The 15,571-nt window shown below is 40.6% G+C and overlaps 1 protein-coding gene across 3 annotated transcripts in view; it reads left to right on the forward strand.

Annotated features, from left to right (window-relative positions):
• Positions 1-15,571, forward strand: part of LOC124721565 — a 640,226-nt gene that overhangs the window by 423,920 nt on the left and 200,735 nt on the right. For all 3 annotated transcript variants that reach the window (XM_047246603.1, XM_047246605.1, XM_047246604.1), the window contains 2 exons: positions 148-305; positions 448-525. In XM_047246603.1, the coding sequence (XP_047102559.1) occupies positions 148-305; positions 448-525 (236 nt within the window). The remainder of the gene's footprint in view (positions 1-147; positions 306-447; positions 526-15,571) is intronic.

Consider the following 15,571-nt stretch of genomic DNA (forward strand, 5'->3'; position numbering starts at 1 on the left):
TTGCTGTCCTTAGTTATCTGATTATCTTATGTAGATAACTAATTACTGCTACTGTCTTCTCTAAAATAAATGAAATTTTTTCATCATCTGCATCTTGCTTATCAACATTATTGTCATCTCACACCTAAAGCTATAATGTTTTTGCAGGTTTCATGACACCTGTTGAGCTGGAAATGTATCAGTCAGTTCCAAGTGTTGAGTTTAATACATATTGGATACCATGTACCTGGTTTATCAGCCTGTTGAAGGAAACAAGGAGAACTGGCAGGATAAATGATGCCCAGGGTCTTAAAATAATAATGGAGGTAACTGATAGGTATTTTAACATCCCATGAAATAAATTGTTTACATATCTGAAGTAATTCTCTTCTTATCACAGGATACTAAAATGCTCTAATAGTATTATTATTAGATAATCAAACTCTCTCACAAATATCATTGTTTCAGGAGTTCAATGATTTCCGCTCTAAATGTGGGCTTCTATGGAGTTATGATTGGGTCAGCATACCACTTGTTTACACACAAGTAAGATAATATTTAAGAATCTTTATTTGATTATTTTATTCATAGCTGTTAGTTTTTCAGCAGCTGTAGCATATATCTGAATGTGTTCGCAAAATGTAACTTTCACATAAGTTTCTTTTTTAACTATGATTAATCTTTTCATTTTCTTGTTCAGATTTAAAAATGGCAATATCTATCTTGCTCAGTGAAGAAAATATTGTCTTTAAAATCTTTGTTCTCTTTTTGCTGAGTCTCAATAAACATTGTCCAATACAACAAGTATTTATAGAAAAACGTAGTAACAAAACTCAAAATCCATTATTATGTTTCTGATATTCACGTACAGGAGACCAAAATTAGTGGACATGATATTATGAGGAGTGGGATCAAGTCTGTCTAACAATAGATTGGTATGTAAAATAAGAGAAAGGTAACCATTCACCTACAGCAGGCCAATGTGCAGAGCAAATAACACATCACATCTCTTTTTCTACCTGAAGTAAGCACATTCACACACACACACACACACACACACACACACACACACACACACACACACACACACACACACACACAAAATCGCACACAAGACTGATTATTGATACTAAATTGTTGAAAGCAGTTCCCTGAGCTGATAGGGGTGGGGAAGACAGATGAATGTAAGTAGGGGTAGCAGGAGAGAGGTCTTTGGACAGACTCCATGACCACACAACAAGATGAGAAGAGTAGAGAGGATGTACCAGAAAGAGTTGTAGGAAATGAGAGGGAGGGCAAGGGGTAGAAGAAAGCAGTACCTGATCCTGATTTGGATGGAGATAGAGTTATGTGGACATAGCCCATGGCAATTGTGAGAGTGAAGAGAGACAATTCCCATCTGCATAGTTCAGATAAACTTGTGCTGGAAGTGAGTATCCACATGGCCTGCATACTGAAGCAACTGTTGAAGACATTTGTGTTGGGATATACAACATGTTTGACAACTGGCTGGTCAAGTTTGTGGTTTGCCACAGTTTGGCAGTAGGGAACAGACAGTTGGTTAAGTGTCATGCTCGCACTGAATGCAGTAATTGCAGCATAGCTGATATATGACATGGTTGCTTTTTCATGTGACCCTACCCTTTATTAGGTAGATAACATCCATGACTGGACTGCAGTTGGAGGAGGTGTGCTGGGTGTATGGGACAGGTGTTGCTCCTTGTCCAACCACAATGGAAAGACTCGGGGGTTGCAGGATTGGAACAGGGTTAGATAAGGATATTCTGTAGATTGGGTGAGTGGCAGAACGTACTTTGAGAAATGTGGGGAGTGCTCTGCTGCCCAACAAACCTACCTTTCATCTTGTTATGCAGCCACGGAGCCATATCTCAAAAGAGCTGCCTCTTCCCTGCTACCGCTCCTTGCATTCTTCCCTACCTCCTCCTCACCTCCATCAGCTCAGGCAACTGCTTTCAAGAACTGAGTATCAACCTTTTCCTTATTTTATGCACCATTCCATTATTATACAACCAGAAGTTGAAAATGATGCTTCAGTTGTAAATTTCTTTTATTATCACAACCACAACATTATCTCATAAGCCTATCCTCAGGTGTCACACTGGAAATATCAAGAGGTGGTAGATAATTTTTACATGTCGCAACACATATAAAAAACAAAAAATTTCATAAAAAAGTGTAAAAAAACTTTTCAAAAACATTTCAAAACTGCCGGTCGGGCTAGGTGCTGTGAAACCTATGTCAATGCAAAAGTGACACCAGGCAGTACTACGGATTGCTGCCTGGGTAGGGAAATATACAAATAACACTAGGACACTCACACTGTGTTGTGGCCCTCTAGCACTGCCGTGGACATGTACTAGATGCAGTGTGCTCCCTATGAGTACAGAACAGGGAGAATTGGAACTGAACGAGGAAGCAAATTGGTAAATCAGAGTGGCAAAAGTGCTGCCATCTACTGACAGAGAGAAGAATGCAGGGCCACTAGCCCGGCCATTCAAAATTTGAATTAGTGGTTTACATTTAAAATGAAGAAAAATATGTGACATAAGTTAAAACTGCATTGGCATAGTAAAGGAGCTTATGGAACATGTCGTTACAGTGATGTGGTAAAAACTGAATGAAAGCTGTGGTATAAGATTATTATATAAACTGTAAAGCATAATGAAACTTTTCTTTTACATGAGCGAAAAACAAGTTCAAACAAGTTTGGAATTTAGTGGGGATATATAGTGGCATCATGGAACAACCCACCACAGTCATCAGTTAAAAAAACCATATGCATGTGCCACTCTAATTTACAAGCTCTCATTACTGATCAACAGGAAAAGTAGTGAAACCTTACAGTCTAAGCTGTCAGAAAGTAATAGGCTAATTGACAGCTAGCAGCAATACCACTAAAAGTGAGGTCAGTTTAAAACCTGCTAGCCATCAGTCGACAATAAATGGAGGCTTACATGAGATAAGACCCGAGACGCATTTTACATAATGAAAGACAGGTAAATTTTTTAATTAGTGAGGGCACAGATAATGCCACAGTACTATAATGTGCAATAGTCATAAATAAAATGAAAAACATGCAAACTTTCATTAAGAGGGGTCAATTTTACAGCTATGTAAAATGAACTAGGTGGACCTTGTGGACCTCACTATAGGAAACATGCATTAAGGCTGGACGCTGCTTCAAACTAGAAAAGTTATTCAGCAGGACTGCATGCTTAAGTGCAGTTTGCTCATTCAAAGTGCCAGACAGATCATGGAAAATGCTGCAGATGATTTCTATTTCTTATAAAATGTTAAAAACAGGGTCCTTACATTGAATATGTAGAATGTTGCAATTTGTGTTTATATTTGAAATGGAATAGTTATAATCCTTGAGGTGGTTGGTGAGAGCAGATTTGAAACTTTTCGTTTTTGAAGCAGCTCCTCATGTATTTTTTATGTTTTTTTTTTTTTTTTTTTGTTTTTTTTTCTTCGTTTTGAGTGCAAACCACTAATTCAAATTGTGGACAGCTGGGCTAACGGCCCCTCGTTCTTCTCTCCGTCAATAGATGGCAGCACTTTTACCACTCTGTTTCACCAATTTGCTTCCTCATTTGCTTCTGCTACTCTCTGTTCTGCACTCATAAGTAGCACACCACACCTAGTACATGACAAATGTGACACTCTGGGGTCACAACACATTGTAAGTGTCCTGGTGTTATTTATATATTTCCCTACCCACATAGTCATCTGTGATACTGTCTGGTGTCACTTTTGCATTGACATAGCTTCCACAGTACCTAGCCCGACCGGCGGTTTTGAAATGTTTTTAAAAGATTCTTAAAACTTTTTTATGAAATCTTTTTTTTTATGTGTTGTGATGTGCAAAAATTATCTTTCTATTTCCAGTATGACACCTGAGGATGGGCTTATGAGAGCCTGAAACTGGTAGTGATAATAAAAGAAATTTACAACTGAAGTGGTATTTCTGACCTCTGGTATAATGCTCGGATGTGGATGATCCTCCAACAGGATTGTTTGCATTATTATACAGATTTGAGTCTTTGCTCCTCATTATGTCATGTCCACTGATTTCTGTCTCTTGTAGGAGAGTATCAAAAATAAAATAATCGATTCTCCATACAGATCATGCACCGCTTTCTCCATCCTCCTCTTCCTCTCCCCTCCAAAAGTGAACATTATCTCTCTCTCTCTCTCTTCCCCTCTCACTCCCCCTCCCACCCCTCTCCTCTTCCCCCTTTTCTGCCCTTCTTCCTTCTCTCTTCTCTTCCTTTCCCCCCTTCATCTCCATATCTCCATCTTTCTCTCTTGTTTCCTCTTTTCCCTCTCCCTTTTTGCCCCTCACCCTCTTACTACATCTCTCTTTTCTCTGCCCTCTGCACTCTGGGGTCACAACACATTGTAAGTGTCCTGGTGTTATTTATATATTTCCCTACCCACATAGTCATCTGTGGTACTGTCTGGTGTCACTTTTGCATTGACATAGCTTCCACAGTACCTAGCCCGACCGGCGGTTTTGAAATGTTTTTAAAAGATTCTTAAAACTTTTTTATGAAATCTTTTTTTTTATGTGTTGTGATGTTCAAAAATTATCTTTCTATTTCCAGTATGACACCTGAGGATGGGCTTATGAGAGCCTGAAACTGGTAGTGATAATAAAAGAAATTTACAACTGAAGTGGTATTTCCGACCTCTGGTATAATGCTCGGATGTGGATGATCCTCCAACAGGATTGTTTGCATTATTATACAGATTTGAGTCTTTGCTCCTCATTATGTCATGTCCACTGATTTCTGTCTCTTGTAGGAGAGAATCAAAAATAAAATAATCGATTCTCCATACAGATCATGCACCGCTTTCTCCATCCTCCTCTTCCTCTCCCCTCCAAAAGTGAACATTATCTCTCTCTCTCTCTCTTCCCCTCTCACTCCCCCTCCCACCCCTCTCCTCTTCCCCCTTTTCTGCCCTTCTTCCTTCTCTCTTCTCTTCCTTTCCCCCCTTCATCTCCATATCTCCATCTTTCTCTCTTGTTTCCTCTTTTCCCTCTCCCTTTTTGCCCCTCACCTTCTTACTACATCTCTCTTTTCTCTGCCCTCTGCACTCTGGGGTCACAACACATTGTAAGTGTCCTGGTGTTATTTATATATTTCCCTACCCACATAGTCATCTGTGGTACTGTCTGGTGTCACTTTTGCATTGACATAGCTTCCACAGTACCTAGCCCGACCAGCAGTGTCATCTTGTTGTGTGACCATGGAGTCATTTGTCCAAAGACTGCTTCTTTCCCACTACATCCTATTTGTGTCCCTTCTTAACTCATCAAGCAAGGTGGCACAGTGGTTAGCACACTGGACTCTCATTCGGGAGTACAACGATTCAAAGATGCATCTGACCGTCCTGATTTTTATTTTACATGATTTACCTGAATTGCTTCAGGCAAGTGCCATGTTCATTTGAAAGAGCACAGCTGACTTCCTTCCCCATCCTTCCCTAATCTGATGGGACCAATGACCTTGCTGTATGGTTTCCTCCCCCAAATCAATGAACCAATCTTAACTCCTCCTCACCTGTGTCAGCTCAGGCAAGCACTTTCAATAATTGAGTATCAATAACCAGTCTTGCTGTGGCTATGGGAGTGTGTGTTTGGATGCCTGTGTTGTTGTGTGTGTGAATGTGTGTACTTTTGCTAGAAAAAGAGCTTGTGCCCAAAAGCTAATGTGAAAGATGATTTCTCTTATGTGTTTCTGTACTTTATGCATTGATCTGCTGTAGGTGACTGGTTGCCTCTCCTTTATTTTATGTATTGCTTCACCTAGGAATTTCTATTATGATCGGATAATGGGGAAAAATGCAAAATTGTAGGCATTATTTGACATAAATAATTTTGACTCCTGCAGGGACCCCAGAGCCCACCAAAAATGGCAAAAAATGAAATTTTCTAGACTGAATAATTGGCAAATTAATAAATTTTGCTAGTAAAAGTGGGAATTTTTTAAATTATAAAAAGAGGGTTACAACACTAAGAGGCCAAATTTTGTAAATAGTACTTGGTGAGTAGGTTTTTTATCTATCCATTTACATTATATTATCAATAATTGATTATTTTCATTGTCAAAATGTTTAGAACCTTAAATTTTGATCTACACCTTGTTTGCTATTTCACATTGGTCATTTCGCATATAGTCCTTTTCTGTATGATGAGTAACTTCCTTGTATGTACTGACCTTCCATGTAGTTCTGTTCCTTATGATGTTATTGATTCAAAGTGTGCAAAGTAAACCATTCTGAGTACTTTAATACTTATAATTTTGCATAACTTCCATAGTGTGTAGCTACCTAGATTTAATTTATATTACTATTGATGTACTCTGTCCCTATTAATTAATCATCATGATGGAAACCTGGAAATCTTACACAAGGTACTTGTCCAAGTTGGTTTTCCTTGATTTTTAAAACTAACTCATTTTCTTTTGATTGATTGTTTTTAATGCGCATGATGCTTGCTTTTTATGAGTTTATTATTTCTGAACCAGTTACCTAGTCTGCATAACAACCTTCAGCTCCTTGTGTAGCTTCTTCTAGATCCATTCTCTTAATTAAAATGTATCTGTCATCTGCAGACAGTTTTGATTTGTGTTTAATTTCATCCAGAAGCTTATTTTTACATACCAAGGAAGTTGTAGTTATTTCTCTCCTCATCTGTTATTTCTACCTTTTGGTATCTGTTCATTAAGTAGGATTTTATAATACTGAATGCAATGCTCTCACCCCTTGAAATTTTGATTTTTGAAGAAAATGATGTGATTAATAAATAGATCAAAAGCTATAATAGGTCTCAGAATATTTCAGTTATTGATTCTTCCCTGTCAAGTGTTTGCAATACACATTCCACAAGTTATTGTGTTGCTGAGGCAGTAGATTCATCTTTTTGGAATTCATTTTGGCTTCTGGCAATGATATTACGTGATGTGGAGAAGCTTATTAATCTGTTTACAGAACATGTTCAAAGATTTGAGATATTACTGGTATAATACTAATAGGTATTGTATTGTATTGTATTTTTATTGATCCAGGCAATCATAGTATTGTACAGCTGTACATATGATATTGGATAGGTCTGAAGTTCTCAGGTCCGTAGTGTCACCTTTTTTGTACAGTGGTAGCACCCAAGCAATTTTTAAACTATCTGGATACAGTCCTTCTGTGATGGCTTCATTAATTTAATTGGTCAAGGGTGTAATGATGAATTTGAATGAAAGCTTAATAATCTGATCTGAGATACCATAGATGTCCTAGGTCTTTGTGTTTTTCAAATTTTTTATGATTCTCGGTATTTCTTCTTCAGTTCTTGGAAACAGGTATATAGAATTTCATAGTGAATTTTTTTCTATTAAAGTATTCATAGCACTTGTTGTTGGATTTGACATATCCATTGTTAGATTTCTGCATACATTTATAAAGTAGTCATTAAATCCTTCAGCTATAATTTCTGGGTTTCTCTGTAGTGAATTTTCCCATCTGATTTCCTTGGGGCTATTATTTTTATACATTGTCTTTCCTGTATCTGTATTTATGATCATTCACACTGTTTTTTCCTTGTTTTCTCAGTTTTTTATGCCCTGCTTAACATCCATTTTCCTGACATATTTTTTACTTTGGTGTAGATTTTTTTAATATTTCTTGTAGTGCAATTTTAAATGTGAGCAATTAGTTTTATATTTAATGATTCTGTGCAGTACTTTAAACCTTTTGCTTGAAATCCTGGTTTCCCTTGTAATCTATTTGTTTTGTCTTACTTTACTTGTTACACATGTATTTTTGATATGGTAGCCTCCTTAATACCTTCACAATATTTGGTTATGAAGAAGCCAAAACTGTATGCGTTTCCTGTGTCACTTTGAATTTCAGCCCAGCTTCCTTTATCCAGATTGTGACCTAAGGTACTTATGTTACTGTAATGCACTTCTTGGCATTTAATATAGAGATTCTTGGGCTTCAAACTTTGTTCTATTGAGATTACTTTTCTCTTGTGATCAGATAGATAGTTTTCAGTGACTGTTGCTTTATAGTTCTCTGCCTATCTGTTGGTGACAATATAATCTATAGCAGAAGCACTGTTTGTAGTAATTCTACACTGAAGAGTCAAAGAAACAGGTACACGTGCCTAACATCATGTAGGGGCCCCCCTGAGCACACAGAAGTGCCACAGCACAATGTAGCATGGACTCGACTGATATCTGAATTAGTGCTGGAGGGAATTGACACAATCCTGCAGGACTGTCCATAAATGCATAAGAGTACGAGCAGTTCAGATTTCTTTGGAGCAGCATGTTGCAAGGCATTCCAGATATGTTCAATAATGTTCATGTCTGGGGAGTTTGGTGGCCAGCAGAAGTGTTCAAAATCAGAAGAATGTTTCTGGATCCACTCTGTAGCAGTTCTGAATGTGTGGGGAATTGCATTGTTCTGCTGGAATTGCCCAAGTCTGTTGGAATGCACAATGGACAAGAGTGGATGCATGTGATCAGACAGGATGCTTACATATGTGTCACCTATCACAGTCGTATCTATACATATCAGGGATCCCATATTGCTCCAACTGCACACACCCCACACCATTACAGAGCCTCCACCAGCTTGAGCAGTCCCCTGCTGACATGCAGGGTCCATGGAATCATGACATTGTCTCCATACCCATACATGTCCATCTGCTCTATACAATTTGAAATGAGAATCATCTGACCAGGCAACATGTTTCCTGTCATCAACAGTCCAATGTCTGTGTTAATCGTGTAATAGGATGACCGGAGCGGGTGACGTGGTCGGGGTTGTAGGGCGTGGCTGGGTACATCTACATCTACATTTATACTCTGCAAGCCACCCAACGGTGTGTGGCGGAGGGCACTTTACGTGCCACTATCATTACCTCCCTTTTCTGTTCCAGTCGCGTATGGTTCGCGGAAAGGACCGTCTGAAAGCCTCCGTGTGCGCTCGAATATCTCTAATTTTACATTCGTGATCTCCTCAGGAGGTATAAGTAGGGGGAAGCAATATATTCGATACCTCATCCAGAAACGCACCCTTTTTAAACCTGGCGAGCAAGCTACACCATGATGCAGAGCACCTCTCTTGCAGAATCTGCCACTTGAGTTTGTTAAACATCTCCGTAACGCTATCACGGTTACCAAATAACCCTGTGACGAAACGCGCCGCTCTACTTTGGATCTTCTCTATCTCCCCCGTCAACTCGATCTGGTACAGATCCCACACTGATGAGCAATACTCAAGTATAGGTCGAACGAGTGTTTTGTAAGCCACCTCCTTTGTTGATGGACTACATTTTCTAAGGACTCTCCCAATGAATCTCAACTTGGTACCCGCCTTACCAACAATTAATTTTATATGATCATTCCACCTCAAATCGTTCCGCACGCATACTCCCAGATATTTTACAGAAGTAACTGCTACCAGTGTTTGTTCCACTATCATATAATCATACAATAAAGGATCCTTCTTTCTATGTATTCGCAATACATTACATTTGTCTATGTTAAGGGTCAGTTGCCACTCCCTGCACCAAGTGCCTATCCGCTGCAGATCTTCCTGCATTTCGCTACAATTTTCTAATGCTGCAACTTCTCTGTATACTACAGCATTATCTGTGAAAAGCCGCTTGGAACTTCCGACACTATCTAGTAGGTCATTTATATATATTGTGAAAAGCAATGGTCCCATAACACTCCTCTGTGTCATGCCAGAGGTTACTCTAACGTCTGTAGACGTATCTCCATTGATAACAGCATGCTGTATTCTGTTTGCTAAAAACTCTTCAATCCAGCCACACAGCTGGTCTGATATTCCATAGGCTCTTACTTTGTTTATCAGGCGACAGTGCAGAACTGTATCAAACACCTTCCAGAAGTCAAGGAAAATAGCATCTGCCTGGGAGCCTGTATCTAATATTTTCTGGGTCTCATGAACAAATAAAGCGAGTTGGGTCTCACATGATTGCTGTTCCCGGAATCCATGTTGATTCCTACAGAGTAGATTCTGGGTTTCCAAAAACAACATGCTACACGAGCAAAATACATGTTCTAAAATTCTACAACAGATCGACATCAGAGATATAGGTCTATAGTTTTGCACATCTGCTCGACGACCCTTCTTGAAGACTGGGACTACCTGTGCTCTTTTCCAATCATTTGGAACCTTCTGTTCCTCTAGAGACTTGCGGTACACAGCTGTTAGAAGGGGGGCAAGTTCTTTCGCGTACTCTGTGTAGAATTGAATTGGTATCCCATCAGGTCTAGTGGACTTTCCTCTGTTGAGTGATTCCAGTTGCTTTTCTATTCCTTGGACACTTATTTCGATGTCAGCCATTTTTTTGTTTGTGCGAGGATTTAGAGAAGGAACTGCAGTGCGGTCTTCCTCTGTGAAACAGCTTTGGAAAAAGGTGTTTAGTATTTCATCTTTACGCTCTGTTTCAATGCCATCATCATCCCGGAGTGTCTGGATATGCTGTTTCTAGTCACTTACTGATTTAACGTAAGACCAGAACTTCCTAGGATTTTCTGTCAAGTCGGTACATAGAATTTTACTTTCGAATTCACTGAACGCTTCACGCATAGCCCTCCTTACGCTAACTTTGACATTGTTTAGCTTCTGTTTGTCTGAAAGGTTCTGGCTGCGTTTAAACTTGGAGTGAAGCTCTCTTTGCTTTCACAGTAGTTTCCTAACTTTGTTGTTGAACCACGGTGGGTTTTTCCCATCCCTCACAATTTTACTTGGCACGTACCTGTCTAAAACACATTTTACGATTGCCTTGAACTTTTTCCGTAAACACTCAACATTGCCAGTGTCGGAACAGAAATTTTCATTTTGATCTGTTAGGTAGTCTGAAATCTGCCTTCTATTACTCTTGCTAAACAGATAAACCTTCCTCCCTTTTTTTATATTCCTATTAACTTCCATATTCAGGGATGCTGCAACGGCCTTATGATCACTGATTCCCTGTTCTGCACTTACAGAGTTGAAAACTTCGGGTCTGTTTGTTATCAGTAGGTCCAAAATGTTATCTCCATGAGTCGGTTCTCTGTTTAATTGCTCGAGGTAATTTTTGGATAGTGCACTCAGTATATTGTCACTCGATGCTCTGTCCCTACCACCCATCCTAAACATCTGAGTGTCCCAGTCTATATCTGGCAAATTGAAATCTCCACCTAAGGCTATAACATGCTGAGAAAATTTATGTGAAATGTATTCCAAATTTTCTCTCAGTTGTTCTGCCACTAATGCTGCTGAGTCGGGAGGTCGGTAAAAGGAACCAATTATTAACCTAGCTCGGTTGTTGAGTGTAACCTCCACCCATAATAATTCACAGGAAATATCCACTTCTACTTCACTACAGGATAAACTACTACTAACAGCGACAAACACGCCACCACCGGTTGCATGCAATCTATCCTTTCTAAACACCGTCTGTGCCTTTGTAAAAATTTTGGCAGAATTTATCTCTGGTTTCAGTCAGCTTTCTGTACCTATAACAATTTCAGCTTTGGTGCTTTCTATCAGCGCTTGAAGTTCCGTTACTTTACTAATGCAGCTTCGACAGTTTACAATGATAATACCGATTGCTGCTTGGTCTCCGCATGTCCTGACTTTGCCCCACACCCTTTGAGGCTGTTGCCCTTTCTGTACTTGCCCGAGGCCATCTAACCTAAAAAACTGCCCAGTCCACGCCACACAACCCCTGCTACCCGTGTAACCGCTTGCTGCATGTAGTGGACTCCTGACCTATCCAGCGGAACCCGAAACCCCACCACCCTATGGCACAAGTCGAGGAATCTGCAGCCCACATGGTCACAGAACCGTCTCAGCCTCTGATTCAGACCCTCCACTCTGCTCTGTATCAAAGGTCCGCAGTCAGTCCTGTCAACAATGCTGTAGATGGTGAGTTCTGCTTTCATCCCGCTAGCGAGACTGGCAGTCTTCACCAAATCAGATAGCTGCCGGAAGCCAGAGAGGATTTCCTCCGATCCATAGCGACACACATCATTGGTGCCGACATGAGCGACCACCTGCAGATGGGTGCACCCTGTACCCTTCATGGCATCTGGAAGGACCCTTTCCACATCTGGAATGACTCCCCCCAGTATGCACACGGAGTGTACATTGGTTTTCTTCCCCTCTCTTGCTGCCATATCCCTAAGGGGCCCCATTACGTGCCTGACGTTGGAGCTCCCAACTACCAGTAAGCCCACCCTCTGTAACTGCCTGGATCTTGCAGACTGTGGGGCAACCTCTGTAACAGGTGGCTGTTTTTAGCAATCTTCCTCTTTATTGTTGGTTCTCCCAATACATTTTCCAGTAGCTCAGCCCCACCACTCGTCTTGTGGTGGAGACGTGCTGATGCACACAGCCCGGTAGGATGTTAGCAGCATGAGGCCCAGCCCAGCTCACACCCTGTAGACACGATGGCTTGTAACAATGCCGGGAGTCGCCGGTGCAGCAGTGAGCAGCGCCCTCCACCGGCCAGTCCTCGGGGACAGCGACACTGATGACGATGATGTGACAGCGACCAAACGCCCAATCAGTTGAACCAAATGCCAACACCCACATTTGATGCTGTTAAATAGTGCAGACCACTGCTGAATCCACCGGTTACACGGCAGCGTGTTTATTAGAAGATTCTTGATGAGTTGGCTAACACCTGTATAATAATGCTGCATTCTGGCTGTTGATGGCAGGCTGCGCATGTACACACATACCAACGATTGTTGCAAAACTGTGTCACCTGCATAACACGCTGGCCAGCCTTTGTCCACCATCTGCCGTGAGGCTGGCGCATCGCGCACTGAAACACACTAAATCACAATTTTGCACCATATTTCCTAAAAATAACCCCTGGTCCTCTACAATGGGCAAAGGTGAGGCATCAATCTTTGTGTTGTGCAATGATCAAGGATACACGATTGGGCTTTTGGCTCCAAAAGCTCATATCAGTGATGTTTTGGTGAATAGTTTGCACGCTGATATTTGTTGATGGCCCAGCATTGAAATCTACAGCAATTTGCAGAAGGGTTGCACTTCTGTCACACTCAATGATTCTCTTCAGTCGTCATTGGGCCTGTTCTTGCAGGATCTTTTTCCAGCCACAGCAATGTCAGAGATTTGATATTTTACCAAATTCCTGATATTCACAATACATCTGTGAAATGGTCATGTGGGAAAATCCCCACTTCATCGCTACCTCAGAGGTGCTGTGTCCCATTGACTGTGCACTGACTGTAATACCAAGTTCAAACTCACTTTAATCTTGATAACCTGTCATTGTAGCAACAGTAACTGATCTACAGCTGCACCAGACACTTGTTGTCTTACATTGGCATTGACAACTGCAGTGCCATATTCTGCCTGTTTACGTATCTATGTGTTTCAATACACATGCCTATACCAGTTTCTTTGGTGCTTCAGTGTAGTATAGTGATAGACTGTGTTATGTAAATTGTATTAGGTCAGAAGTGAGTAGAGATCCTCTTCCAGTTTAGATATCTTACTATAATCAATGTTAAAGTCACCAAATTGTACAATTTTGCTGTGTCCTTTGCAGTTGCTAGCCTTATTTAACACAGTATCCAGTTTTCTTAAAAAGGACTTGAGACTGCTGTCAGGTGAATGGTAAACATTGATTATGATATATTTTGTATTTTTAATTACAATTTTATGTGTTGGACACTCATAACTTTTTTCAGCACTGAATTTTATGAGATCAACCCTAGTCTTTACCATGTTTGTAAGCCATATTTTCACATGCATACAGCTGCCACCATTTCTATGATCTGACCTACAAAAGTGTGATGCTATTGAATAGTTCTGTAGGTTATCCAGAGTTGTTTCTTGTTCATGAAGCCAGTGTTCAGTAAATCACACCACTAATGGGCTAACACCATCACTGGATCATACTACTACACTTACAAGCTTACATCTTAGGGACTGAATATTCTGATGCATGATTGGTAGATCCTTTATACTGGTTTTCACATTACCAATTACCCACTTTAGGTTTTGCCTAAAAAAGGTTTTTCTTAGCTTCTTGCATGGCACCTCTTGAGATATATCTCTTTTCTTAATTTTTCCTCTCTTTTCATCAAGATTGCATTGTTCAGATTTATTAGTTGCAGTGTTTTGGTTCTTTTCATGGAGTTAGGATTTGTGATATTTCTGTGTTGACTGAGCTTTGTCATATATTTTATTATTTGCGCAGACCTGGAAAAAATCTTCTTACCTAGCTTGCTGATATGCAACCCATGTAGGTTAAAATGGAACCTCATTAGTCTCACAGTTTCAATATTAAGAGCTATTCTACACATGTTGAAATTGGAGTTATCCACAGAGAAGACAAGAATTACCATATATGTACAGTGTCCAGTCACATTCATGCGACCACATGTCAGAAACCTGAATTACCATCTTTTGCTGTGTGAACCACAGTGAGGCATGCAGGAAGGGAGACAGTGAGGATTTTGAAGGTACTGGAAAGAATGTGGAGCCAGGACTGCTCTGGTGCCATGGTCAGCAGTGCTAGGTTTTTCAGTAGAGGATCCACGGCCGAAACATCCTGATTGAGGTGGTCCCACAGATTCTCAATGTGGCTTAAATCCAGGGAGTCTGGTGGGCAGGGGAGTACGGTAAACTCATCCTAGTGCTCCTTGAACCATGGATGTACACTGCAAGCTGTGTGACATGTTGCATTATCCTGTCTATAGATGCCAACATGCCAAAGAAAAACAAAGTGCCCGTAGGGGTGGACATGGTGCACAAGCATACGCACATACTTGTGTTGATCCATTGTGCCTGCCACAATGATGAGATAAGGGAATATCAGCAAAAAATTTCCTAGACCATAAATGTTTGAAGGGTGTTTGCTTTCAGATGTTTCACACCATACACACCAATGGCCATCTGTCCAATGGAGCATAATATGTGACTCATCTGAAAAGGCCACCTGTTGCCACGTAGTGGACGCCCAGTTATGATATTGGCATGTCATTTTTAGCCTTTGTCATTGATGAACAGCAGTTAGAATGGGCGCATGAACTAGGCACCTGCTGTGAGACCAATATGCAACAGCATTCACTGAGCAGTAATCGAGGTGACACTATTGGTAGGCCCTTGGTCTAGCTGGACAGTTAGTTGCTCTACAGTTGCATGTCTGTTCTCCCATACATATCTCCATGGCTGTTGTTCACACATAATCTATAGCCTGTGGTACACCACAGTTGCCTCAGTGCCAGTTTTGGATAGCACCTTTCTGCCATGCATGGTATACTTTAACAATAGTGGTACATGAACAGTTTACAGACTTAGCCATTTCAGAAATACTTCCACCCATGGCCTGAAAGCCAAACACCATGCCTTTTTTTATGTCAGATAAATCATTCTATTTCTGCATTACAACAAGGAGTGCACTGTTTTCCATGATTCCCTGACACACCACATATCCCCTCCACTGCAAGTGCTGCCACCTGCTGTCTGTGAGTGGTTATTGCACACTGACATCCAACATAGGTGT

The sequence above is a fragment of the Schistocerca piceifrons genome, chromosome X, assembly GCF_021461385.2.
Source record: "Schistocerca piceifrons isolate TAMUIC-IGC-003096 chromosome X, iqSchPice1.1, whole genome shotgun sequence".
Taxonomy (NCBI): Eukaryota; Metazoa; Arthropoda; class Insecta; order Orthoptera; family Acrididae; genus Schistocerca; species Schistocerca piceifrons.